The sequence below is a fragment of the Suricata suricatta genome, chromosome 12 (assembly GCF_006229205.1).
Source record: "Suricata suricatta isolate VVHF042 chromosome 12, meerkat_22Aug2017_6uvM2_HiC, whole genome shotgun sequence".
Taxonomy (NCBI): Eukaryota; Metazoa; Chordata; class Mammalia; order Carnivora; family Herpestidae; genus Suricata; species Suricata suricatta.
Window position 1 is genome coordinate 96,464,765 of NC_043711.1, and position 25,131 is coordinate 96,489,895.

Here is a 25,131-nt window from a genome sequence, read left to right on the forward strand (position 1 = left end):
ACAAATAAACCCTTAAAAAAATTAAAATTAACTCCAATTTTTACTAATAGAATGTGTCAACAAATAATCTTCATGTCATTGTCCTAAGTAGGAAACCAGGATCACAAGTCAGAAAACCAAAGATGCGCATAAATACACAGCAAAACAAAGGGGCCAAGAGAAGAATTATATAAGCACTTTCTAAAATGCTGATTAAGCACCACAGGATTCATGGGAACCCCAGTTTGCAGGACACTGACTGGCGTACCAAGTAGATCACAGGAGGTACGGGGGAAAAGCACGACCAAGCCTGGGTGACGGGGGCGAGGGCAGCCAGCAGGTCATCAAGGGACTAGTTACGAGAACTACCGGAATCGGTGCCCAGACACAGGAGAGGCGGGGCAAACCTCCGCTCAAGGGCCCGAGAAGCCGGGCCACAGACTTCACCGCAAGAGGGAAACGCGCCACGGCCCCGCCTGGGGGCTGGAAGGGGCCTGCGTGCAGAGAAGGGGGCAGGCAAACAAAATATCAGCCAATGTGTGAAAGTTTGATGTCTTTTCCTGAAACAAAAAGTGGCATCTGTTCAAGCAGCTGCTTGCCTGTGTGTCTGTCTTCCTCATTCTGTGGGGGGGGGGGGGGGGGGTGCGTGTGCACGCACCTATGGGTTGTACAGCCAGCTCTCCGAGGGAGACTGGTCGTGTTCCTCCACTTGCAGGGCAGGAAGGCTCCCATGGTGGCTGATGTCAAGCCGCAGGCCTGACGTCAGGGAGCACGGAGCCGGGAAGATCTGCCCAGGGACACAGCGCTATACCCTAGTCCCACCCTGCGGCCACAGGGGACAGTAGATGAGCACCGACTGTCGTAAAACATGGTGGGATTCCTGAAAACAGAACCGTCGGCTCCCGCGAACCAGTGCCAACTGGCCTGGGCACGGCCTGCGGGTGTGCAGATTTCTGTGCACGTCTGCTTATGCGAATGTCCACTGGAGCCTTCGAACGCCCATTTCTCACCCTCCTCCCTCTGACGGCAGGCCCCCAGCGCTGCTCCCTGAGAAAAGTCTGGTCCAGTCCCCTCTCTACACGGCCTATCCTTGTCTCACTCCTGCCCTTCCTGGGCCTCTGTACCCCCCATGGGGCCACAAACACCCCTGATTCCTCCAGCCTGGGCTCCCCCCACCCCTCCTTGGCCCCCAGGCTGCTGCTCACCCCAGCAGGAGCTTCAGCCCCGTCTTTGAATCCAATCACACACATCTTCCTGTCTAGACAAGGCCTCTGGCTGCCAGGGCCCTGGAGTGAACGAATTCACAGCCCTCCGCAGCCTGGCACGGCCCTGCTCCACGGGACGGCCCTGGGGCCAGAGCACCCGCTCAGACCTGGCGCGGCGCTCGGCCGGTCCGGGAGCTGCAGAGCCGACTGCACATCGGCCGGCTGTGAGCGTGCGTGAGCGTCGTATGCCGTGTGGCCTGCCACCGCCCCAGGGAGTCATCCCTCATCCCGGCGCTGAAAAGTGGGAAAACAAACAACAAAAACTCCGGGCCGGCCTCGTTTCATGTGCACCAAATACAAAAGCCGCAGGAGAAAGCCTTTCCTCTCTCTGCTTCCCTTTTCCGGCCCAGAGACAACTGGGCCAAGATAAGGGCCGCACGGGGCTCCTCTGGATGGTTTCAAAGGGTTGGCACCCACTCACCCCTGGCCCACTCCCACCCACTAACGGCCCCACCAGCGCGCAGGGCGACCGAGGCTCCACGCCAGGGACTTGGAAGGGGTTTAAGGCTGGGGCCACAGAGGGGAGGAAGCGGGGCCTGTCAAGAGGCATGATAAAGTGTCTCCTTATCGGGAGCTTTCCTTTCAACTGCCTCCAGCGAGCCGGGGGCAGGGCCCCGTCAAGGCCGAGCATGTTCCTTTCATGTCACCCGGCGTCCCCGTGGTCATCAGGTGTCTGCGAGCGCACGGAACCGCGGCACGGCACCGGAGTTCACGGCCTGGGGCCGGACACTCAGATGTGACACCGTGCCTCCGAGCCTGGGCCTCCGGGGAGCCGTGCGGCAGGGGCCCCAGGAAGAGATTTCAAAGAACTGGGGGGCCCGGGAGTGGGTGCACCCCCGCTCGAGCTGGAGCCGCCACTGTTGCTGGCTGCGGGCCCCCGAAAACGCTTCCCCACGGGGAAACTGGAAATGATGCCCGGCTAATCTGTCTCCCAGACTTGGAGGAAGAATGGAGTCTTAGAACAGAGGCCCACGGATCAGCGGAGGGTGTCCATCATCACCATCACTGTCATGCTGATTGTGCTCTCCCGGGGATGTCACAGACACGGAAGGAGACTCTGCGGCACGTCACATCTGCGTGATGTGACACCGACGAGAGACCAGAGAATCGTTTTTGGTCTCAGAGGTGACCTTGCTCAGCCTTCCTGGGTGGACATCTCGGAACGACACCGTGAGCCCGCTGTCCTCGGAGCAAGAGACGCACTCGGTGCTCGAACATCCTTCGGCCCCAAGCCTGACTCTCACTCGCCTGGCCCCGGACACGAGCCAGCTCCCACCTCGAGTGGCTGAAGCAGCAGCAACCCGGCCATTTCGCAGGGACAGGCTGGCTGCGCCAGCACAGGGGATGGGGCGCAGCTCAATCCACGCAGGCTTCCCCCACCTTCCGTGCCAACATCGCCACCAGGCCCCCAGGCTCTCCCACCAGGATGGGTAGAAAATGCTAGCAGGGAGCCCGACCTGCAACCTGGGGCTCTGACCGCCAGCTTCTGCGGGCCCCATCTGCATCTCTGAGCCAACCTTCACCGGGGCTATGCAGCACCGGCCCCCCTATACAGGAGGGGTAATAATAGATACCCCCCAACGGGCTGCGGGGAACAGTAAACAACAGGAGACATGCAAACAGCTAAGAACAGTGCCTGGCATTCAGTAAGCACTCAATAAATGTCAGCAGATACCGTCATCACCACCACTGTCACTGCCATTCATTTCGAATCTTTCTCTAAGGCAGCTCCCTGGCGTCATTAGCTGATTTACCCTCAGGAGGGTCAGAGGAAGGTGGGTGCTCACGGCACCCACCTCCCTGAGGAGCCCTGCGGGAGGGATGGCACTTCCACGCACCAGCTCGGAGAGGCCGAGTAAGCAGCCTCAGGCACCCAGCGCAGGAGGGCGCTAGCTGGCGATCGGAGGCAAACCCAGAGGCCTCCCCAGCCTGGGGCTCCTCTGTCACACGTCCTCCTCCTATTTCCTCTTGGCTGCAAAGTGTTCCCTTTAGCTTCCAGCAGAAACGCAGTGCACATCAGTGAGTCACTTGCACGTCACTCCTGAGAGGCGGGCGCTCCCCCTGCCCCTTATTTAATGCCCCCAAGTCCTCCCTTTTGCTACTGCTTTCGGTCGCTTTTCATTCTGTCCTCAGCAACCTGCCCTGGCCAAGAGCCTCCCGTGGCTCCATCCGGGCCCTGGGATCCAGGACCCGTGAGGTCTGAGGGCCTGGAATGTGGCCGCCATACACGGGGGCCCCCACCGGCCCGTTCCCCAGTGAGGGAGACCAGCTCGCCTCCCGTGGCCGGGAGGTCAGACGTGGAGAAGCCACAGTTCTGCCAAGAAGAACTTTCTGAAGGAGAGGGAAATGAAGTCTGTTGTAACAAGGAAAAGCTCACTCTAAGTCCTTAAGGATGAGTGAGGCCGGGGCCGCCCAAACTCTGAAGCCTTCTATTAACGGGACGAGATGGCCTTGGGGAGGCCAGCCACGTCTGCACGGAGGTTGGCTGCAGACGGGTGTGCCCGCCTCCAAGTGCCCCACGCTTGGAAGAGGGCAGCGTGGGGCTGAAATGGACATCGGACCGTGAGCAGTGACCTCCGGACCCAACCCAGAATCCTGGCTGGCCCCGAGGCCTCCTTTCTTACCGGGATTCGAGTGGGGCCCTAAGACTCAGCTCAGAGAGCATACGGCTTCTCCATGACTCAACGTGGGAAGGGGAGAAACGACTTCCATCCTTAGTCCCCGAGTGGAGCCCGGTGCTGCCCACGAGGAGGGCTCACACACCCGGGGCCCCCACACGTCGGAGCTTCCCGATGCCCACCTCCCACCTGGCCAGGTGCTTTCCACAGCGCCCCTCGGGCCAGGGGGAGGGCAAGGCGCCTGACATCGACAACAGCCCGGGGTCGAAGGTCAAGGAGCCGATCGATTCCCGGGCTCCCCTGGTCAGGAAGACAACACACTCACAGAAAATAAACACAGAAAGAAAGAGCGTGTGAGCACAGGGGCACAGAGGTGCGTGCAAACATCCGTAGGTACACAGCACGTGTTGCTCTGCAGATGCCATGTGGACTGAACAGGATCCCGTGTCCATACAACTCGCTTCTGCATGGTTCTCCTCTCCCTGACGGCACTCGCCAGAGACCCCCGAAGGAACACTAACCCGCCTCTGCTCTACAATCGCACAGGAGCCACTTCTAGTGTCCCCAGGCAAGGACGCCCCGGAGGGGGCCAGTGCTTGCAGCCCCCTGCCTTCCGCCGCGTGGCCCCCTCCCCTCCGCCTCTGGGGCAGGACGGGGCCGCGAGGGGCTTAACCGGAACAGGATGAAGACGGGGCAAGATCTGGGCACAATAAACAGGCTTGTTGCCTTGTTCCAAGACGGGCCTCAGGACCCCCGTCCAAGCACAGCCCTAAAAGCATTAGTTCAAAGTTAAAGTTAGACACACGCAAAGCTGAAGCCTCAGGGGAATCAACGACAATCGTCTCTTTGACTGAAAAACCACAAGGGAACACCCACGGCATACTTACTGATTAAAAAAGGAAAGTGAAAAATAAGGGTTTTTTTCCTTCTTCTTCTTAATCATTATAAAACTAACGTATGCCTCTTGCATCGAGTCACGCTTCTGTTTGCCCCAGGCAAGCCCAAAGTCACGTTGGGCCAAGAGACAGGGGCAGAGGAAGCCTGGGCTTGTCCCCGTGGACTGAATTGGTGCTCCTTAATTACTGTCATTTCCTTCCTCCACTTCCCCTCGCACAGGAAAGCCACTGAGGGACCGCCTGCATCAACACATCCATCACCCGGACGCCTTGCTCGTCTGAGGGGCCCTGGCAAAGTGGGACTCGCCGATGCCTCCAAGGAACAGTGGTTCATGCAGCAGACTGAGTGCCTGCTGTGGGACAGGCAATGTGACTGTGACTGGGGCTGGAGCAGGGACGGGGGGCGATGGGTCAACGGGTGGGAGGAAGGAGGGAAGAAAGTATCGGGCTATGAATAAAAGCATCACAAGTACAGGGACAGAGGATGGCAGGGGAAGAGGTAGCTCTTTTGACAGAGCAATCAGGGAGAGCTTCTTTGAGGAGGTGACAATTGAAGTGAGACCTGAGTGAAGCAGAGAAGAGAGGCAGGTGGCCATCCAGGAGGGGGGATAGCATATGCAAAGGCCCTGAGGCCGGGGCCTTCTTGGAGTGTTTGAGGAATAGTAAGAGGCCAGTAAGTCCAGGGTGGAGTGAGTGAGCAAGAGCACAGAGAGGGACAGGGACCAGGTGACACAGGGCCCTGCAGTCCCTGGCAAGGAGCTGGTATGTACACAGGGGTGTGGACTGACTTACATTTCAAACAGAGGCCTCTGGCTGCTGTGTGGGGAGCAGACAAGACAAGGGGCACTTGTGGAGACAGGGAAGCCAGCTGGGAAGGTCTAGGTGTCACCCAGACAAGGGACGGAATGGCTCGACCCCAGGGAGCAGAGAGAAGGTGGGAAGAAATGGTTGAGCCAGTGGCCACCAAAGGCACAGGTGCCAACAGGTAAACAGGATGCACTCAGGGTTCACAGAGCAGAGAGAAGCACATGTGAAGGAGAAAAAAATCAGAAATCTGAAACAGTTCCGCCTACTACCCGCATAAGCCTTACCCTGGGTAAGGCACGCATTCTGGGGGCTCAGTCTTCTCCCCTGTAAAATAACAGGACCTAATTCACAAGGTCACAACAGGTAATGAAAGCTACTGCGGAGACAACGTCTGGCATGTAGTACATGCTCAATAAATAATATATTCCTAACCTCTGCCCGTAACAGTCTCAGTGGGGGCTCTGCCTTCGTCACTGTGTCGTCTTCATAACTCAGATCGTCTCTCTGAGCCTCTATCTGGTCGTTTGCAAACCGATCCGGATGGTACCTAGCTCAAGGACTCAGCGTGAGACTGAATGACACCATGTTAGCAAAAGGCCAGACATCTTGGAAGCCCTCAGTTAAATGGTAGCCAGAGCCTTCAACAAAATGGTAGCTGAAGCCCTCAGTAAAATGACACATGAATCAGAGATACTAGGTATTCAACTAGGTGACTTCTAAGTCTCCTTCTAGCTCATCCATCCCCCAATTCTAAGAAAACAAAACAAAAAACCCAGCTTCAAGTCCCCGAATGAGTCAACCTTGGAGCTAGGAAACCGTGCAAGTCAAGGCAGGCCGGAGCGAAGAGAGGCTGGAACTCCCACCTCAAAGGGAACAGAACTAAACGCAGGCACTTCTCCTCAGGTGATGCCTACTCATAACGTGAGTCACAGATTCCTGCGAGGGCAGAGGTGGGAGGAGGCTTACGGGGCACTGCCCCCTCTTTTAGAGCCCAGGCTCCCACAGCCCAGAGAGGAGAAACGTGTGAGCAGAAGTTGCACGGCAAACACAGGCCAAGATGGAAGATGCCCCAGGCGGTCTGGTCTGATAGCAGGTGGGGAAAAGAAGGCAATGGAAACCCCATCTGGAAAAGGAAGGAAATGGAGGGAGGAGGGAGGTCTTCCAAGCGAGAAGAAATGCCTTTCCTGCTAAGAGTTAAATTCAAATCCTTTAAGGGGCCGCGCAGGGAGTGGAATTGAGCTGAGTAACCAGTGCAGAGACGGATGAACGTCTGCAACCCAAAGACCTTTACGCTCAGACTCTTTTTTTCCTCATTTTAAGAATTATACCACCAGGGCCGCTGCAAAGTTGTCTGGCACTTTTATGCAGACCGGCGAGAGACACCGCCTCCTCTGCACCCTTAGCAGCATGTGTCAGAACACTGTCTTAATAAATGCGCAGAGTGAAAAGTACCCTCCTGGTATGCAGTACACCGCATGTGCAACTGTCCCCAGTGACACACAGAAGGCTTCCCTGTGCTGTCAGATGGGGAACCTCTGCCTACATTTCAACAAAGGCATGAAGATGCCCTAGCAAAGGTCATGTGAAAACCGAAAACCAAAACCCACGCTCACTGTCGACACTTCACTTCTAAGTCAGACCCCGCCAGCTCCCACCTCGGTACTGATGCACGGGGTGGGCACCAAGAAAGCTCTGGCCCTGGGGCCTTTGTGCTGGCTGCTCCCGCCCTACAACCCTTCCCCCACCACAGCCACGCGGCTCCCTCTCTCACTGCACTCAGTTTTCGTACTGCTTTTTGACTATCCCACAGATGGTAGATTTTTTGGTTTGCTGTGTGTCTACTTCTAGCAAAACGTCAGCTCCGGGTCAGCCGGAGCCTTTTCCATGCTGTGTTCTGTTCACCACTCCACACCAGCAGACTCTAAAGACCAAACAGTAACCATTTCAGGCTTCGCAGGCCATAAGGGCTCTGTGGCCACGACCCGTCTCTGCCCTCACAGGGTAAATAAACGCATGCAAATAAATGGGCGTGGCTATGTTCCAATAAAACTTTATTTAGAGGGGCACCCGGGTGGCTCAGTGGGTTGAGCGTTCAACTTTGGCTCAGGCCGTGATCTTGTGGCTCACAAGTTCAAGCCCCGCGTCGGGCTCTGTGCTGACAGCTCAGAGCCTGGAGCCTGCTTCAGATTCTGTGTCTCCCTCTCTCTCTGCCCCTCCCCAGAGTACGCTCTGCATCTCTCTCAAAAATAAACATTTAATAAAAATATTTAGAAAGCAGTGCCAGGCCGGTTTGGGCTGGCTGGGTTTGACAATTCCTACCCTAGAATAACGTGTTTTGGACTCTAACAGGCACACGAATCCCGAGGATCTTGTACAAAAGCAGATTCTGACTCAGCAAGCCGTGGGGAGCCTGAAATCCTGCACCGTCAGCACACTCCCAGGGGGGGTCTGGCCTGCTGGCCCGGGGACCAAACCGGGGCGAGCACCCTGCACGGTGCCTGGCACGTGGTGGAGGCACAGTCATTATTTGTTGGGTAATTAAGAGACAAACCGAAAAACACTCACGATCCTATTCCATGCTTTTCTTGCTACTTTTAACCACGGGCTGCACCCATTGCTTTTCTCTCCAACCTATCATTTTCTAATGGAGGGAGAAAGGACACACGTGCACACAGGGGTCACACGGCCCGGCCCGTGTTTGCTGACGCAAGCCTGGGGTCAGGGAAGGCCAACGCTTAACATTCACCTGACACACGTTTCAAAGTGATAGTCATGGGGCGCCTGCGTGGCTCAGTCAGTTGAGCGTCCAGCTTCAGTTCAGGTCACGATCTCACAGTTTGTGGGTTTGAGCCGTGTTGGGCTCTGTGCTGACCGCTCAGAGCCTGGAGCTGCTTCTCATTCGGTGTCTCCTCCTCTCTCTGCCCCTCCCCTGCTCGCACTGTGTCTCTCTCTCAAAAAATAAATAACATAAAAAAGATTTTTTAAACCCCAAAAAAACAAAAATGATAGTCATTAGAATCACTTTTATATCAAATGCCAAATGAGGACATTTGAACGTGGGAGTCCCTTCACAGAAACCCAAGCTTTGGGTTTAAATAAATGATAATAAGATCGTGTGGCTTCACTTTCCATCTGGGGAACTGAAAGCAACGCCTTTTGAAGCTTCTCAGTGCTGACGGCCTTGGTCGTTTATTGGGGATTTAAAATGCGTCCTGCTGAGTGCTGTGTAAGTGACAATGCTGCTGCTGGGGGTGAGGACACGGACCCGCTCTGGAAGGGTGTCAAGAAACGGTGATGCGGGGGACTCGGGAAGAGGAAGTGGCCACTCAGGAGCAGGCAGAAGGTTGGCCTGGAACCTTCCGAACCCACACCACGTGAATGCACCTCCTTCAGAATTCACCTCGAAGAGAACCCCGGGGGGTCTCCACTCAGCGCCATGCTCCCTGCCTTACAGAAATCCTCCTCCAGAAATCCCCAAGGTAATACTTCGTCCAGTTCACCATTGGGGAAACTGAGGTTTCAGGAGGTCCGGTGATCCTGCTTCACAATCCCACCACTGGTGCGGCGAGAAGAATCCAGGCTGGACAGCTAGGCCCCCAGGAGCCGCTGGCTCAGGTCTGATCATCCAGGTCAGCCCCCAACCCCCTGCCCCAGAGATGCTAGCGCCTCAAATCCCAAGTGCAGACTACGCCACCCATACAAACAAAGTGATGGAGGAAGGAGCTCAGGAGACGGGGTGGAGGGCTGCGGGCTGCGGTGCCCAGGGAGGGAGGGCCAAGTGGGGAGCAAGACATGGTGGAAGGCAGGAGGCAAAAATTTGGCTTGGTGCTCAAACTGGATTTGTTTCCTGAATTTTTCACAATACTTAAGTAACAATAAGAACCCCAAGGAACGACCTGGTAAATTATCTCAGGGTCGTTAAAGGCTCTTATTTTTCCTTGGGAGCCAGACCACCTAGGTTCAGTCTGCACCTCCCTCACTTCCTGTGTGACCTTAGGCAAGTTACTTAACCTCTCTGGGTCTCCAAGCACTACCTGGAAACAATGACTGCATTATACCCATCTATATACAGACAGAAAGTAATTTACAGATGGAAAGAAATTCCCAGTCTAACTCAGATCTTGATCGGTGCTATTTCCCCCGGGGCTCATCACAGTAACCTGATGTAGACGGACTGAGTCAGGAGGGCAGGAGTGGGCTGCGTCGGCACAGCGGGGAAAAGACTGAACAGTAACACATCAAAGGAAAACCGACAGTTCTGCAGGTGACAAGGGGGCTGGTGGGTTTCTTTTTTAGATTTTCCTGTATTTTTTAAACAACAAACACATATGAAACCAAGAAAAAAATAAATAATTGGATAAAAAGTATATATGTGTGTGTGTGATGCACAAATAAATGCATTACATGTGTGTATGTTTATATATATATTTAATTTATATACACCTGTCTGTGGTTATAGACAGACAGACAGACACACACACACACACACACACACACACACACACACCCCTTTTCAAACCTAACGTAGGCCCGAGAACTACAGAGAACAGGGAAAATGTCTGGCCAAGAGGCTCGGCAGATGTGCTTTTAAATTCTGCTCCCCCACATGCCGACTCCACGCCCCTGAGCAGGTCCTCTGAGGGTGCACGGAGCACGTGCTCTGTAAGCGACGGGTCCCAACGTCGCCCGTCCCATGGGCATGTAACTCGCGTCCATCCTGGCTCCAGGACTGTGGCACGAAATCAGAGCTTCCACGGAAGCATCAATGCGCCCTTTATTATCCTAACAGGATGGTGCCGAGGAACTCAGGCCGACGGCGCGGTAACAATGAGCGCCCGCGGACAGCCGCAGCGCCCGGGCCCTGTCCCATGCATTTCACTCTAGCAAGTCACTTACTCTGCAAAGACACCAGGAGGGGGCATGAGTATTATCCCGTCTGATGAGCTGTGTGACCTTGAGCCTCAGTTTCCTCATCAGTAAATGAGGTTAAGAACAGCACCACGACCTCCTGCAGTAGGCGCACAGGGAAAACTCAGTCAAGGTCACTAGTGACCACGTGCTCCTTGGAGAAGGCACTCAACGCCTCTGAGCCCGTTTCTCCATGCACAGAGCAAGAACGTCATGCCTGCTGAAGCCAGTCCATGTGACGTGCTAGTCACAGAATGCTCAATAAATCAATATGCTCATGGGCAGAGTCAGCACACAGCCGTCCCAGAGGGTCAGAACGAGCGGCTTTAACCTCCCCCACTATCTCCCAGGATCTGGAGAAGGGCTTTGCTGCTGTCACAGAGGGAAGAGGGCCTGGGTGAGAAGCCATCACCTCCCCCGTGCTCTCGGGACAGCTGGAACCAACAGGGGCTTGAAAATCCACCTCCAGCAGAGGCCTCCTTTCTCACAGGACCAGAGGACACCTTTGCTTCACTCGGAGTCCCTCGGGAGAGAAAGTGGAGACAAGCGTGGGACCTGGATGGGGAACACTGAGCCCAGGGCTCAAGTCACACCCAGCCGGGCACCACCCAAAGCTGCTGCGTGGTGACTTTGCTCAGCTGCACCCCCTCTTACCCCGGCATTGACCCCAGCTGCGGTGCTCTGTGCCGGGGCTTCACGCAGGCCTGGCTGGGAGCAGGTGACGGATGAATGAGTAGGTAAGTGGAAAGACTGGAGCCCAGAGCTGAAAGCCAAAGTCAGGGCAACATGCTAGTTGCCTTTAGCCAAATGATGTCGCTAAGCTTCCCCCATGCCTCCCTACCCACCTGCACTATGGGAATTGGAGCCCCGCCTCACTCTGTGCTTGCAAGGATGAAGTTAGGTCGTGTGGGTAACAAACAAATGACGTATAACTAAAGACCTGCAGGGGGCTCAGAGCATCTGAGGCTCGGAGTTGGTTAACCTGGCCAGGAAAAGCCTGCACGGGCACCGGCATCTCATCTCAGGCCAGCACAGCTCCAGAGATCCCAGATCCAACCGCTACGCCACTCAACAAAAGAACAGCAGCTCAAATGCCTGCTTTGTGCCGAGGTTCACCCTGGACACTTCTGCTGAGCATCCCAACGACTCGGGACACGGCCAAACCATCTGAAAGACACAGGTCTTCACCACTTGACAGCTGAGGAAAATGCAACCCAGCCAGTTACCCGGAGTCCCAGAGCCAATGGACACTAGGCCTGCCTTGCTCCAAGCCACCTGCTTTTTCTTCTTCCAAGAGGCAGTGCAGAGCACTGGGTAAATGCAGGCTCTGGCTTCAGGCCTCCTGTGTCCCAATCAATGCCTCTGCTCACCTGCTGGGTGACATCGGGCAGATTGCTTAACCTCTCTGGGTCCCAGTGTCCTTGCCTACAAAATGAGGCCTGTAATTCTACCACCTGCACTCCGTGGCATCGCTGCAAAGATTAAGTAGGCCACTCTAAGCAAAGTATACAGCAAGCGCTCTGTAAGTGTAGCTCTCATGCTCACATCACAGGGCCCGGCCCGTACGAAGGACCCAACAGATTGTTTGTGGGACAAACCAAGTTTCCTCTATATGTTCCCACCGGCTGCCAGACAAAATGCAAGCCTCAGACTTGATCGCTCTCTTTGGAACAACCGTTTCTCCCAGATTCCGGAAGCTTTCCGCCTTCTCCCTACACCTGGGGGCAAGGCTTCGCGGATTCGGGACGGCTTACCGTCTGAGATGTGGACCGCGAGCACAGCATCGTCCAGCCTCACCCCTGCTCATCACCCAGGCCTGGTCACCACCGGGGACACCCCCGGAGGCCAGCTCCGGTCTCTGCTCCTTCACAAGGCCTCCTTGACCACTCGAGGTCACACACAGGAGGCCACATCTGGTCCGCAGATGCACTCTGTTTGGACCACGCTCTTTAAAGTTTTTAAATTAATGGCCAGCGTTCTAATCAAGACATGGGTAGAGCCAAGGAGAGGCTGGTAAGGACGGCCCCCCTAAAAGCTGGCGTTGGCCTCCCCACCCGGCCCCGCCTCCTCTTTACAAGCCTGGGTCAGGCCATCCCCTGGAAGACAAGCCGCAGTGGGGACCGGCAGGGTGGCTCAGCCCTGGGGACTCGGGCCTTTCCCAAGACTACGACCACACCCATGCCTCTCCACCACGGCCAATCTCACAAATGAACTGGTCAGCCCAGCTTTCAAAATACACCCGGAGTCCAACCACGTCTCATGCCCTCCGCCCCCAACCCTGGTCCAGCCACCCTCCCTTCTCCCCCGGGGCCTCGGCAGCGCCCCCACACCTCCTCCTGCTTCTTCCCCCGCAATCTGTTCTCACCCACGCCGCAGCCACAGAGAGGCAGAGAAAACCAAAGTCACACCCCATCCCTCCCAACTCCCACCTCACCGAGAATAAAAGTCCTCAGCGTCCAAAGCCCGAATCTGCCCATCTTCTTTCCTCGGGGCCTGCGTCTTCTACACATCCGTCCTGGCTCACCCCGTACCTCCGGCCCCCTCTGCATCCCCAGCCCGTGCCTGCTGGGCCCAGTGTCCCCTCAGCCAGGAGCACTCACCCCGGCTCCCTGCACCTGCCTTCTCCTCCTCTCTCTTCCTTTTCAAGGATGCCTCGCTGCCCCCACCCAAGGCCCCAGTTCCCCTTGGCCTGGTGGCTTTTCCCATGGCACGTATTCACCTTCCAACAGACTATTTAACTTTCCTACTTATTAGAGGTGGTGTTTATCTCTCCGCAGCCAGAACGTCAGCTCCACAGGGGCCGGAATTTTTGTCTGTTTGGTTCACGGCCGCACTCCCAGCACCAGGACCGGTGCTAAGCGCATATAAGGTGCCTGGTGAATATTTCAAACAAACAGATGAATGAGCCAAGGAGCCGCTAGGGACCTCAGAACACGTTCTCTCTGCCTCTGACTCCAGCCACCCTGCTTTCCTCTCTCCCTCCCCAGAAGGCCAGACTGAACCCTCTGGAGAACCAAACCCAGTAGCTTCTAGACAAATTAGCATCTACAAGACCGGCTTATTGTTTCTTAAGAGTAGAAGGTATTGGGAGGGTGGGGGAGAGAGAAGTGCTCACTGAGCACAAAATCGGCTCAGCCACAGAGAAGCCCGCGTGCGCAGCCCCCTGCCGAAGGCGCCTTGCTCACTGTCACGATGGCAGCTGTGACCCGTGGGGAGGAAACTCCACCTGGCTTCTCTCTGCCCTTTCTGAGAGATAATTCAAAGTGAGTCATGGGGAGTATAAAGGCTAAAATCCAACAGGATGAAGATCACAGCCTCACAAGAGATGAAAGCTTGGAGACCAGACCAGCCGCCTCCAGATGAGGGGGCAGGGGGGTAACCTGGACAGGTGCGTCCCTGGCCTCCGCCCCCCCGCCCTGCGAAGCTCATTGGGGTTACCCCCCCCCAATGAAACCGAGATCGGCTTTCTGCATCTGTAAGGGCTTTCTCCCAAAGGAACGACCATGTTTTTTCCATATGTCTGAACATCTGCTCTTGGGAGGTGTGCGCTCTGGGCTAACGTTCTCATTTTGCTTACTTTCGAACTGCAAGGGTGCCTCTCGATCATTCTTGTAGGTGAAAGCAAGTCCCAGAGAATGGGAAGCAGAATGTGTTTTGAAAGCCCCAGCACAAGGACACGGTGTCCTCGCCGAGGAATTTCCACGCAGGAACGTGGTTAAAGGGTCCAGAAGCCCGGGGCAGGATTCCGTGAAAATGGCATTGTATCAACCGGGGTGAGATTAGATCCCAGAAAGCTGCAGGGCTGTGCAGATGCTGCAAAGCCCAACTTTGCAGAGCAGGCTGTGCATGGAAGTTTCGTCCCCCAAAGGACCCCGGCCTCCAGCCCTGAGGCAGAACGAGAAAATGATGGCTGGGCTCTGCCAAGGGGCATGTGGCTCTTTCAAGGTGACCCTTCCTCGTCTGGTCCTTCCAGTCAAAGTCGGGCCGTGGAATTAATATCCCCTGCTTCCTCGGAAAGAGCCATAAGCTCGTTCTAGTTCAACGGGATTGAAAGGCTTACGAAGGAAGCGACATGAGCTCAGATGCTAACAGTCCCCCTTTGCCAACCGGACAGCTCTGAGAGACGGCATAGACATGGGCTCTCTTATCTCCCTTTCTCTTTGGTAAACCTTGAATCAGCACAGCCGTCATTGGCTCCAGAGGATATGCACTTGAGGATATTTGCCTTGAGCCAAATCTCACACAAAGTTTGATTTTGCAGCCAAAACCTGATTACCAGAAATTTCACATGGAGATTCAGATTCTGAGCTGCTCCCGAAGAAAACCTATGCACCCTGGCAATGCTGCACCCACATTCCCACACGGTTCAACCACGGGGGCTGACTAGTACCCGCCTCCCAGCGATGAGGCTCCGCTGCACCCTACTCCCCACCGGGACCCTACTCTCCCGGACATTTGGCCAATTCAGCCATTTCTTTTCATTGTCTGGCCCCCACCAGCTCCTCAGCTTGTGATCCTGTTTCTCCAGTCTCTTCTCCGGCTCTCTCCTTGGTCCGTTGCTTCTGGAGAGACGCAGGGTCCTGTCGGGGTGTGGGAAGTAAACCCGTGCAAGTGTATCCACGCGAAGCCGTCTAGTGATGGCATGCGTGGCCCTGCGCCGTCCCACAGGCCTGAGCGCTAGAAAGTCCAGCACTCTGCCTCTGAGCTCCAGGCCCCCCGGTCCAACTGCCTGTTCGCATCTTTCCTCAGACACCTCACAGCCCTCCCAACTTCCTACACCCCAAACTGAATTCATCAGCGTCACCTAAGAAGATGATTCCTCGCCCCAAGTCTTCCCACAGGACACAGGACAGCCTCCTCTGCTCAGGGGCCCCTTCACCTCCCATATCTAAGCCAGAACCGAGTCCTGAATCCCTCCCCTCCCGCTGGTGCCTCGTCCTCAGCCCCTCATATCCATCTCCCTCCTTCCTCCCTATCCCTTCTAACAATGCCCTAGAAAGAAGCCAGAACAGTACATCAGAATCCCCTTCCTTCCTCCCCTACTCAAAACTCGTGACTCCCTTCTCCTGGAATAAAACCCAAACTCCTCACTTTGGCTTACGAGTCCTGCACAGTGTGGCCCTGCCCAACCCATCACCACCCAGGGAAACTCAGGTGACACTGCCCCCCTCCTTTGGCTCCTCAGACACATCAAGTTCCTTCCTGCCTCAGGGTCTTTGCACATACTGTACCTTGTGCAAGGAACACTCTCCCACCACCACCCCAAGAAACCAAGAAACAGAGAGAAGAAGGGCATCGTGCCTCACTTTGCCCGCTCTGACACCTGCTCTAGGTCACGGGTGGTAAGTCACATCCTCAGCAAGGCTCCCTTCTACAGTGGATCTAGGTATTCTCTCGGTATGGCTGGTGTGGCTGAAGTTGTAAGTTGTAAAATTTACATTGTACATCCAACAGATGGGCTCCCAACCAGTCATCACGTCTCACCCCAGAGTCCAGGGGTCATTCCAGCTTGCCCTCATCCGCCTCCCTGAGGCACTCACAGCTCAGCATGGTCACGCCAAGCCATCCTGGCCTGCGCTCCACCTCCAGGGCTCCCAGGGCGCCATCAGGGCAGAACTACATTCATCCCGCCGCTCATTACATATCGGCACTTAGCGTAGCGCCTGGCACGCAGCAAGGTCTCCACCAAATAGCCGCCAGAGCAAAGAGGAGATCTGAAAGTGCTGAAGGTTTAGAACAAACTTTCTTCCAAGACCAGGTGATGTTCAAGAAGAAAACACACACACACACACACACACACACAACGCTGAACATGGTATAGGCTTAAGATTTTAAATTTTATATGTAAAGAAATGGTCTCATACTCATTTTCTTTTCATATAAAGAGGGGCATAAAACCACCAGGGATGCAAAGAGTGCAGTTTGATAGTGCGGTAAATAAAAAGAGAAGGGTGGGGACCAATCACAGAGCGGGGGAGGAGCCGCGGTACAGAACAGAAATAGAAACAGATGGAGAGATAAGAGACAGATCAAGAGAGAAACCAGCAGAAGCTTCAAGGCAGGAACAAAACAGGGCTTCACGGCGCTTCTGGGAACAAAAGGGCAACCCCCCAGATTTCGAAAGGGGTTTTCACTCTACTTACAAGGTAAGAGCACTGGTCTGAAGTCCCCTCTTCATTTTTCAAAGAAGCTTTTTGAAAAACTGACTTACCACGTTCAAAATCAGTGGTTAGCACATTGCATGTTGAAGAGAACACAGTCTATTCAAATAATTTTTTATTTTTTTTAATTTTTTTTAATGTTTTATTTATTTTTGAGACAGAGAGAGACAGAGCATGAGGGGGAGGAGCAGAGAGAAGGAGACACAGAATCAGAAGCAGGCTCCAGGCTCTGAGCTAGCTGTCAGCACAGAGCCCGACGCGGGGCTCGAACCCACGAATGTGAGATCTGACCTGAGCCGAAGTCGGAGACTTAACCGACTGAGCCACCCAGGCGCCCCTCTAATAATTTTTTTTTAAAAATACTCCACTCTGTATCTTTAGACAACGTGGCTGCAAACCTTGAAGTCATACACTGGGTTTTCAAAGTCACGAGCATGAAGAGGGAGGGCCCCTTGGGGGCCGTCAGAAGGAGGGGCACGGACTTCACGCCCAGTTCAGCAGGGACTTCTGAGTGGCACGTCCAGCCTGTTCCCTCATCTGGGAACTGCCATGGCCCCCACCCTAAGTGAATGGGCGAGCAGAGCCTAGCACGGCACATGGGCCACCCTCTCTGGCCAAGCCAACTGGACCAGTGGGCCTTCCCAGCCAGAGCCAATTAGAACCTCCCTGAGAAACCACAACTGGGGCCCCCAAAAGCCGGTGTGGGGCCAGCACGTAAAATTGATAGGCAAGAGGTGTGGGCATTTTCCCCCAGGCTTTCTCTGCCTGGTAAGAGTGTGGAGTCAGGTGAAAAATCAGGAACGCTGTTTAGCAGAGAGCCAGACCCGCGGGTCCAAATCCCAGGCCCATTCGACAGCTATGACCTAACAAGTTCCTTGACATCTCCTTGACCTAACTGTAACCTGCTTTTAGGGCTCCTTTGAGGAATACATAAACACATACAGCATTTGGAACAGGGGCTGACACACAGCAGATGCATCCTGAATGGGGCCTGTTGTTATAGTTTTGCTCAAGCGTAAGCTCACGAGGCTGAGACTTTCTCGCTGTTTTGGACACACCGTAGCCCAGAGTCCGGAACCACGCCCGGTACACAGGAGTGCTCACCCAACGTGTGTTGAGTGATCAGGGAATGAAGACACGACACAGCCCTGAGGAGACAGAGACCCGGGATGGAGCCTGCTGCCTCCTCTCCGTACCTCAGCCCCTCCTCCAACGGGGCAAGCCTGGTGGGTCTCAGCAAGGCCTAAAAATCAGATCGCACTTCTTTCCTGCCTTTCATGTCTCAGAATAAAGCCAAACTCTCCCCGCTGGCTACCCCCTGCCCCCCTCCCTCCCCTTCCCTCTGCGCCTCCGGTTACACTGGCCTCCTTTGCTCCTCTAACATGATTCCCTCTACTTCCTTCCGCCTCCAGGCACTTGCACACGTGGCTCCCCCTGCATCCTGAGCCCGAGCCTGAGGGAAATCCTTGCACAGGTTCTTCCCTCATTTCCATCGGCTCCTCCATTTTACACGCCCAGAGCCTTGTGTTCTTTTCCTTTGTGCCACTTTGCCACCGTCTGTACTATCATCTGGGAGTGATGGTCTGGTCAATGACTCTCGCTCCTAGACCATGAGCTCCAGGAAGAAAGAGATCATAGCTTTTTTATTCGTCACTGTGTTTTAGTATCAAGCATGACATGTGGCAAAAAGCAGGTGCTCAGCCAAGACTTGCAGAATGAATGAATCCACTTGCTGAATGGACTGTGACAGAACAAAGAAATACATGTGGGGCCATTCTCAAGTCTGCTACTTTCTGAGCCGAGTCTCCTGACCTGGTTTTGTGATTGCAGCCTCCTCGTTTCTAATCTGCCATAAGAGAGTTTCTCTATCACTACTAAACACACAGATGAACTTTGATTCCAACATGCGGACCAACACCACCCTCTGAGCCAGGAGTTCCCACCCTAGAGTAGATAAGCCTAGACCAATCATGATGCAAAGACTTCCTTTTCCAAAAAATCGATTTTCATGCATGACAGAGTAAATGGTACCAGCCCAGCCCTCCTGCCGTAAACAACTAAAAATCAGGACAAACATATATAAGGCTACTGTTTTCAGGCATTAGACAGCAGGTAGCGTAAGACTGTGGCCACTGAGGGAAAGGAAACACAGGAGCCCATGTTCACTCCAGCTCTCTGCCTGAGGACAGCTTCCACACCACCAGCGTGTAGTCACCTCCCTGACCAGGCATCCACAAAGGTCACAGACTCAGGAGGGAGCATAAGAAACACCTTTGGATTTCCACAGATCCACCATAACTAAATCAAGTCTCCACAAGTTTAAGGTGATCAGCCAGCTGCTGAACTGTCTTCAAAGGAAGATAACAAAATCCAGAGTCTCAATGTCCAGTAAGTATATTATCATCACAATATTAGACTATAGTCGATAATTACTAGACATGCAAAGAGCAAGGAAAATGTGACTCAACGTCAAGGAAGAGAAGCAATGAAGAGATGCAGAGGGCAAAATAGCTGTGATGTCAGTTCTAGAAAAAGCAACTGCCAGGATGTGGGAGTTCCTATTATTCTCATGAAAGTCCCTAACCAGGAGCTTACACCCAGAGCACCAACGGAGATTTCAGAGATTCTGGATTTTTGTTTGTTTGCTGGTCTCGGCTCCACTCATGTTACATAATTTCTCATTAAGTAGTTTCAGGGGATGCTTGGGAATCTGCATTTTTAACAACTTCTCTAGAGGGCTTTTATGCATACTACATCAGATTCTTATCATAGAATACATCCACTTTAAGACAAATACAAATAAAAGTTAAATTTATATATATTGAAGGTTCTGCTTCATTGAGTTGGTTGGTGGGCACCTATCAGCACTCCCTGGTTGAACAGATTACGCAATTAAGAAACTTCATTTCAACTCCAATTATTTTGCAGAAAAATGCATGCTTCTCTACTTATTTTGAGCAAAGAAAAAAACCTGAGGTTAAATCAAAAGCCACAGACATACAAGATAATGATTACGAAAAAATTGGAGGAAATGCTCATGGCATAATATTTTAAAAATCAGAACACCAATCACCATAACATCAAGCATATAAATGTATAGTAACAGACACTGCCATGTTTGTGAACAGAAAAAAAGGCAACAAGAAATATATCAAAATGTTAATAAAATTTACTTTGTGTGTAATTTTAATTTCCCCCTGGTTTTCTATACTTTACAAGAGTGTACAGATTTTCCTCAGTGGACTGTCATCTGAAATTTAAACACAAAGTAATGGCTTCAGAAACCTTCTGTCAATACACAACCCTCTGGAAAACTCTAGCAACTTTTCAATCAGAAAGAGAAGGGAAGAAATAGCTTAAGAATATCATTTCTATCCTTATCCAGCTCAGGAAGACTTTCTTCGCTGGCCTCTGAGTAGTTGGACTTCTGATACTAATTCCATCTCAAAGTTCCCATCCATCAGACAAGTAGGAGGCTGAGACACATACCACACCCCAATAAATAACAGATAGTCGCTGAGCAAAAATAGATCACTTAGTGGAGATGAAGGACACAAACCAGGAAAAGAATTCAAGTCCATACCTGAACAACAGGGTGGCCACCTGTTGGAGCTTTGACAGCCCCTCGACTGCCTTCTGTCTCATAGTGGGCCCGGTGATGTGGCTTGGGCTGCACCTCAATCCGCAGCTCGTAGGAGCCCGACTGGTGGGAGAGTGGCCACTCAAGTGGAGGGAGGGATGCAGTCACTGGGATACTGCAGGAGGAAATACAATCAGTCATGTGTACAAGAAATCAGAACCAGTTAACCTGTACAATAAACGTAAATGGTCCCTTTTCTGAAAAATCATGTCCAGAGGGTATAAGTATAAAGTGCTGGCTATTAGGAAGCACATATTTCTCAGACAGGATAGGTAGGATTCTATATATGATAGAGATCTTTTTCTTTGTTTTCTCTTCCATCCTTGATGAAAACAGTGTGACTGACAGTTTATGAAGCTAATTTCATTACATGTGCGTTCTAGCATACTTGTAAACGCTAAACTTTTCCTCTGGGAATTTTGAAGAGTACCATTTCATTCCTCTAAAAATTACCCCTGACCCAGAATGTTTTCCCTTTCCAAAGGAGTAAGTGTGGCAGAAGATACCCTGAGGTGGAAATCAGGGGCCCACGTGTGTCACTTAGGTGCAATGTGACTTTAGGCAAGCAACCTCACCTCTTCTCTCTCCAGTGTCTTATAATGACATAGCAAATGGACCAGAGGGCACTGGAGGGCTGTTTCAGTTCTTATTTCCAAGTCTGATGCTCTCAATTAAAAGCTACTTTTAGGGAGAGACCATTTCTAGTCATAGCCATTGATTATCAGGACAAGTAAAGAACATCTAACCATAGAGAGGTATCTGGTTCTGGTATGGAGGAGTCAAACCACCCAGACCCCTAAATTTAAAGGAAGAGTAAAAGTCAAGAACATGACTGGAGCTACCCACCCACATTTAGGTCCAAGCTCCACCTCTAACTACTTTGAGCAGATGCCTCTATCCCCCTAGGTCTTAGCTTCTTCCATTGTGAAATGGGGCTACGGCAATCATATGAAGAGCTTAGCACAGTAACTACTCAATAAATATTAGGCTGTAATTATGGTTCCCTGTATATATACTGCATATTTCAAACAGAGTTGTCTCCTCTAATTTAATTTACTGTGGTTATGGTATTAGATATACAGGCCTTCATATCTGCAGTTGGAATGACATTCATTGAGTTTCATTTTTTTATAGAATCTTAGCCTACCCAGCACACCCAGCGGGTACTTGACACATAGTTAGAATTACATCATTTAAGAGTTGACTGAGGTCTTAGTGATCTACTTAGGCCATTCCTTCAGAGTCTCAGAGAACACAGCCATTTTCCCAAAATGACAAGGCTCCAACTTATGTCTCTTGACTCTCAGTCCAGTGCTCCATGCACATCTCTACACTACTAGAGACACGCTACTTATCTCAGTAACTGATTTAAAATACGGCCAAGAAAAGATCTCATTTATAGAATGACTCTAGAACAACACTTGATATTTTATCATTTCTCAGTGAATATTCAGCAGGTGGGTGGATAGATGTCTGGATGGATGGATGATGAATGAATGAATGAATGAGCAGTTTTATTTCAAAGAAGCCCTGTATATTCAAAGTAGCTTTGAGGCTGCAAATGCATAGATTTGTGTCACTGTGTCCTGATTTTGTACATGGTGGCACCAATCATTAATCCAATCAGGATATTTTCCACTAAGCCCAGAGCTGCTGAGAGCTGACATTATCAATAGGACTTAGTTAAGCACTTGCAATGAAACCAAGTCTGCCCCTTCTCCATCGCAGCAGTACCAGGGGGAGGTGTAGGGGAGCGGCACCCCAAAAACTCCATCAGTGCTGGAGTCCGACTTGAACATGCCGTCCAACCTAAAATTACGTCCTCACGACACAAGCATCTCCATCTCTTCTTCACAACTAGATCACCTCCCAAAGCCCCCCCTTGCCCTGAAGTCTAGTGTTCACCTTAGTTTCAGGTCCAACGTGCCTTCCAGCTTCTGCCTACAGCCGAGGTGTGATGTGTGTTACATACTCACACTCTCGCTACGTATGCAAGTTCATTGTTTTTAATTTGCAAAATAAGGCTCATTAAAAAATCACTTCACCCCTGTACTGTTATCTTTTGAAGTATCAAAAAAAATTCACGGAGTAGAAGACCCAGTGGGCTAACCCCAAGTATCAACTTCAAATTTTGTTTGGTTCCAGAATAAGTCTTGACGACTGCAACACAATCTTAAGAATGAGACCATCAGAACCAGTGTGAAATTCTGCACTTGAATTCCAGCCCTCCGCTCCACACATCCGGAAACCAATATGATCACAAGACCTCCCTGAACAGCCCATCCTCACAATCTTACAGAAAATTCTTACAAATATCTCATCAGCTGGCACAAATTGGCCCTTGTAGGGACTAAAGCCGTCTGCCAGTATTCAGAACCATTGGGATCAAGAACAGAGAAGGAATGGGGTGCCTGGGTGGCTCAGTTGGTGAAGCGTCCAACTTCGGCTCAGCTCATGATCTCACAGTTCAATGTGTGAGTTGGAGCCTCGCCGGGAGCCTGCTTCATTTCTGTGTCTCCCTTTCTCTGCCCCTCCCCTGCTCGCACTCTATCTCTGTCTCTCTCTCTCTCAAAAATAAACATTAAAAAAATGTTTTTAAAGAATAGAGAAGGAAGGATATACTTTTATAAAGTATATAAAGTCTTTATAAACAATAAGGTCTCAGACCAACGCAGCACAATCATATTTTATATTAATATTCCTCCCCAATCTCAATCATTAAATAAACCACCTTTTGCAGACTGATCTGTAGCGGAAAGAACAAGGAGTCAAGAATTTGAGATTCGAGGTTTCCAACTCCGTCACGGACTAGCTGGGTGACCACGGGCACGTCTGCTCGCCTCACCAAGCCCAGGCTTCTCCACCTGCACCGGGATCAGCATTTCCTATGGTGGCTTCGTACAACTTTGGTCACAGAACTCAGAACTCCATGGCCAAATGGCCTTTGAGATCACTGCACGTTCTGTCCACAGCTGGGAGTGGCCTCTGCATAAAGATATTGTTTGACTCTGTTGAACTCAGAAACTCCTTTTTTAAGAAACACCCATCGACCTGCGATGGTGTTCTCAGAACGGCTCTGGAGGAAGGGCCAGATTGGAAGGCCCGCCTCTGTGGTCCAGTTTGGTCTGGGGTGGGAGAAGCAAGGCCCAGGGGACAGAGCCCTCGACTGCTCTCACCCCATCAATCAAAACAGCTCTAACATAATCTATTTAGTATTTGCAAAAAAAAAAAAAAAAAAAAAAGAGAGAGAGAGAGAGAGAGAGAGGTTCCCATTGGCTAAAATCAAACACTTTGAAGAATCAACGGACTCATACTATTATTACTGTTACTCCATGGTTTTCAGAGTGTTGGGATCCTTTTTATCTTCGTTTTCAGGGAATGTCATGTGCTTCTAACCTCTGGACGCCTCATTTTTCTTAGCATCAAAATGAAGATGAGAACAATACCAACCAGATTTACTGGAGAATAAAGTGGCACGTGGAGAGTACACGCAGCTGGCCTGGCACCCAGCAAGCGCCCTCAAATGCTCGGGATTATTATGGTCACTGTCATTATGCTAACGACCGTTGGGAGCTCCATCCTCTAGGACAAGGCTCATCCATGAGAAAGTACTTTCCAAAGTGTGGACCAGATAAGAAGACTCCCCTCTAAAAATAGCAGCTACCCCTTTTTTTGCACTCCTACTTTGTGCAGGCTCCGGGCCAAGAATTTGATATATATCCTCTCACCTTGCAAAAAAAAAAAAACAAAAAAAAAAAACATAATGAAGTAGGAACTACCTACTTGGATATTCCGCAGGGAACCAGCCAAGGTTTAGTGAGGTGCTCGGTGAGAAAGGCGGTCCTGATCGATTAGCAATGTCTGCCTCGGGCATGGCAGCAAAAAGATGCTGTTTGAGAAAAAGTATCCTGCACGACTAGCGATGCCTGTCGCGGTCACCGCAGGAGGGCAGCACCAGAAATGCCAATGATCACACAGCTTCAAGGCGCAGAACCAGGACTCAAATCCGGTCCAGCAAGACCCCAACCCCTACATAGCGCCATCCATACGCATCTGCCTCAGCATGCTGCCATTTTAAGCTCCTTGGGGGATTATGGCTCACACTTATTTTTTTGAGGCCATCCCGTCACCAAGAGGCGCACAGCAGATGCGAGAAACACCAATTCCTCTTAGGAGAGGACAGTAAATCCCACGGACGCAGGATTGCTCTGTGCTTCCCAGAATGCCTGCCCCACCGAGGCAGAAATTTTTGCCCATTTTGTTCTCCACGGTCTCCCCCCAACACCCACAAAGAGCAGGTGGGGGTAAACCTTGCCAGGCAGAGGAAGGAACAGACCGGCCAGGTGCCATCATCCGGGCAATCACAAGCACACTCCCCACCACCTGGGGAGTAACAGGTGCACGCGGAGAAACCACAGCCACCTCCCTACCCCCACCCCTGCGCCCTGCCAAGGTCAGGGTGTCCATCCCGCGTGTCCCGGACTCTCAAGCACCACACACACACCCCTCCCCACCCCCAGCCCCGCTCACCTGCAGAGGGGGAGGGCCGGCACCAGCTGCTTGGGCCACGCGGGCGGCATCAGCAGGATGGACTCGGGGGCCGAGTTCCTCCGCTCGTCCTGCTCGCAGGGCCCCAGGAAGTCCACGGCCGGGTAGACGTGGCGCGGCAGGGCGGCCTTGGAGGGCGCGGCGGCCACCGGCGCCGGCTCGGGGCTGGTCTTCCACATCTTGGGGGGGACGCCGCACGGCGCGTCGGCGGCGAGGCTGCTGAGCGCGTCCATGAGGACGGCGGGCCCGGGCGCGGGCACACCGGCGTCCCGAGGCTGCGGCGAGGGGCTCCGCGAGCGCTGGGGCGAG

General features: G+C 52.5%; 1 protein-coding gene across 4 annotated transcripts in view; it reads right to left on the minus strand.

Annotated features, from left to right (window-relative positions):
* Positions 1 to 24,951, minus strand: part of NFATC2 (nuclear factor of activated T cells 2) — a 117,282-nt gene extending 92,331 nt beyond the window's left edge. For all 4 annotated transcript variants that reach the window (XM_029916615.1, XM_029916614.1, XM_029916612.1 and 1 more), the window contains exons 1-2: positions 24,805 to 24,951; positions 20,218 to 20,389 (exon numbers count right to left, since the gene is read on the minus strand). In XM_029916615.1, coding sequence (XP_029772475.1) covers positions 20,218 to 20,389; positions 24,805 to 24,854 — 222 coding nt within the window. In that variant the 5' untranslated portion in view covers positions 24,855 to 24,951. The remainder of the gene's footprint in view (positions 1 to 20,217; positions 20,390 to 24,804) is intronic.
* Between the last annotated feature and the right edge of the window lie 180 nt (positions 24,952 to 25,131).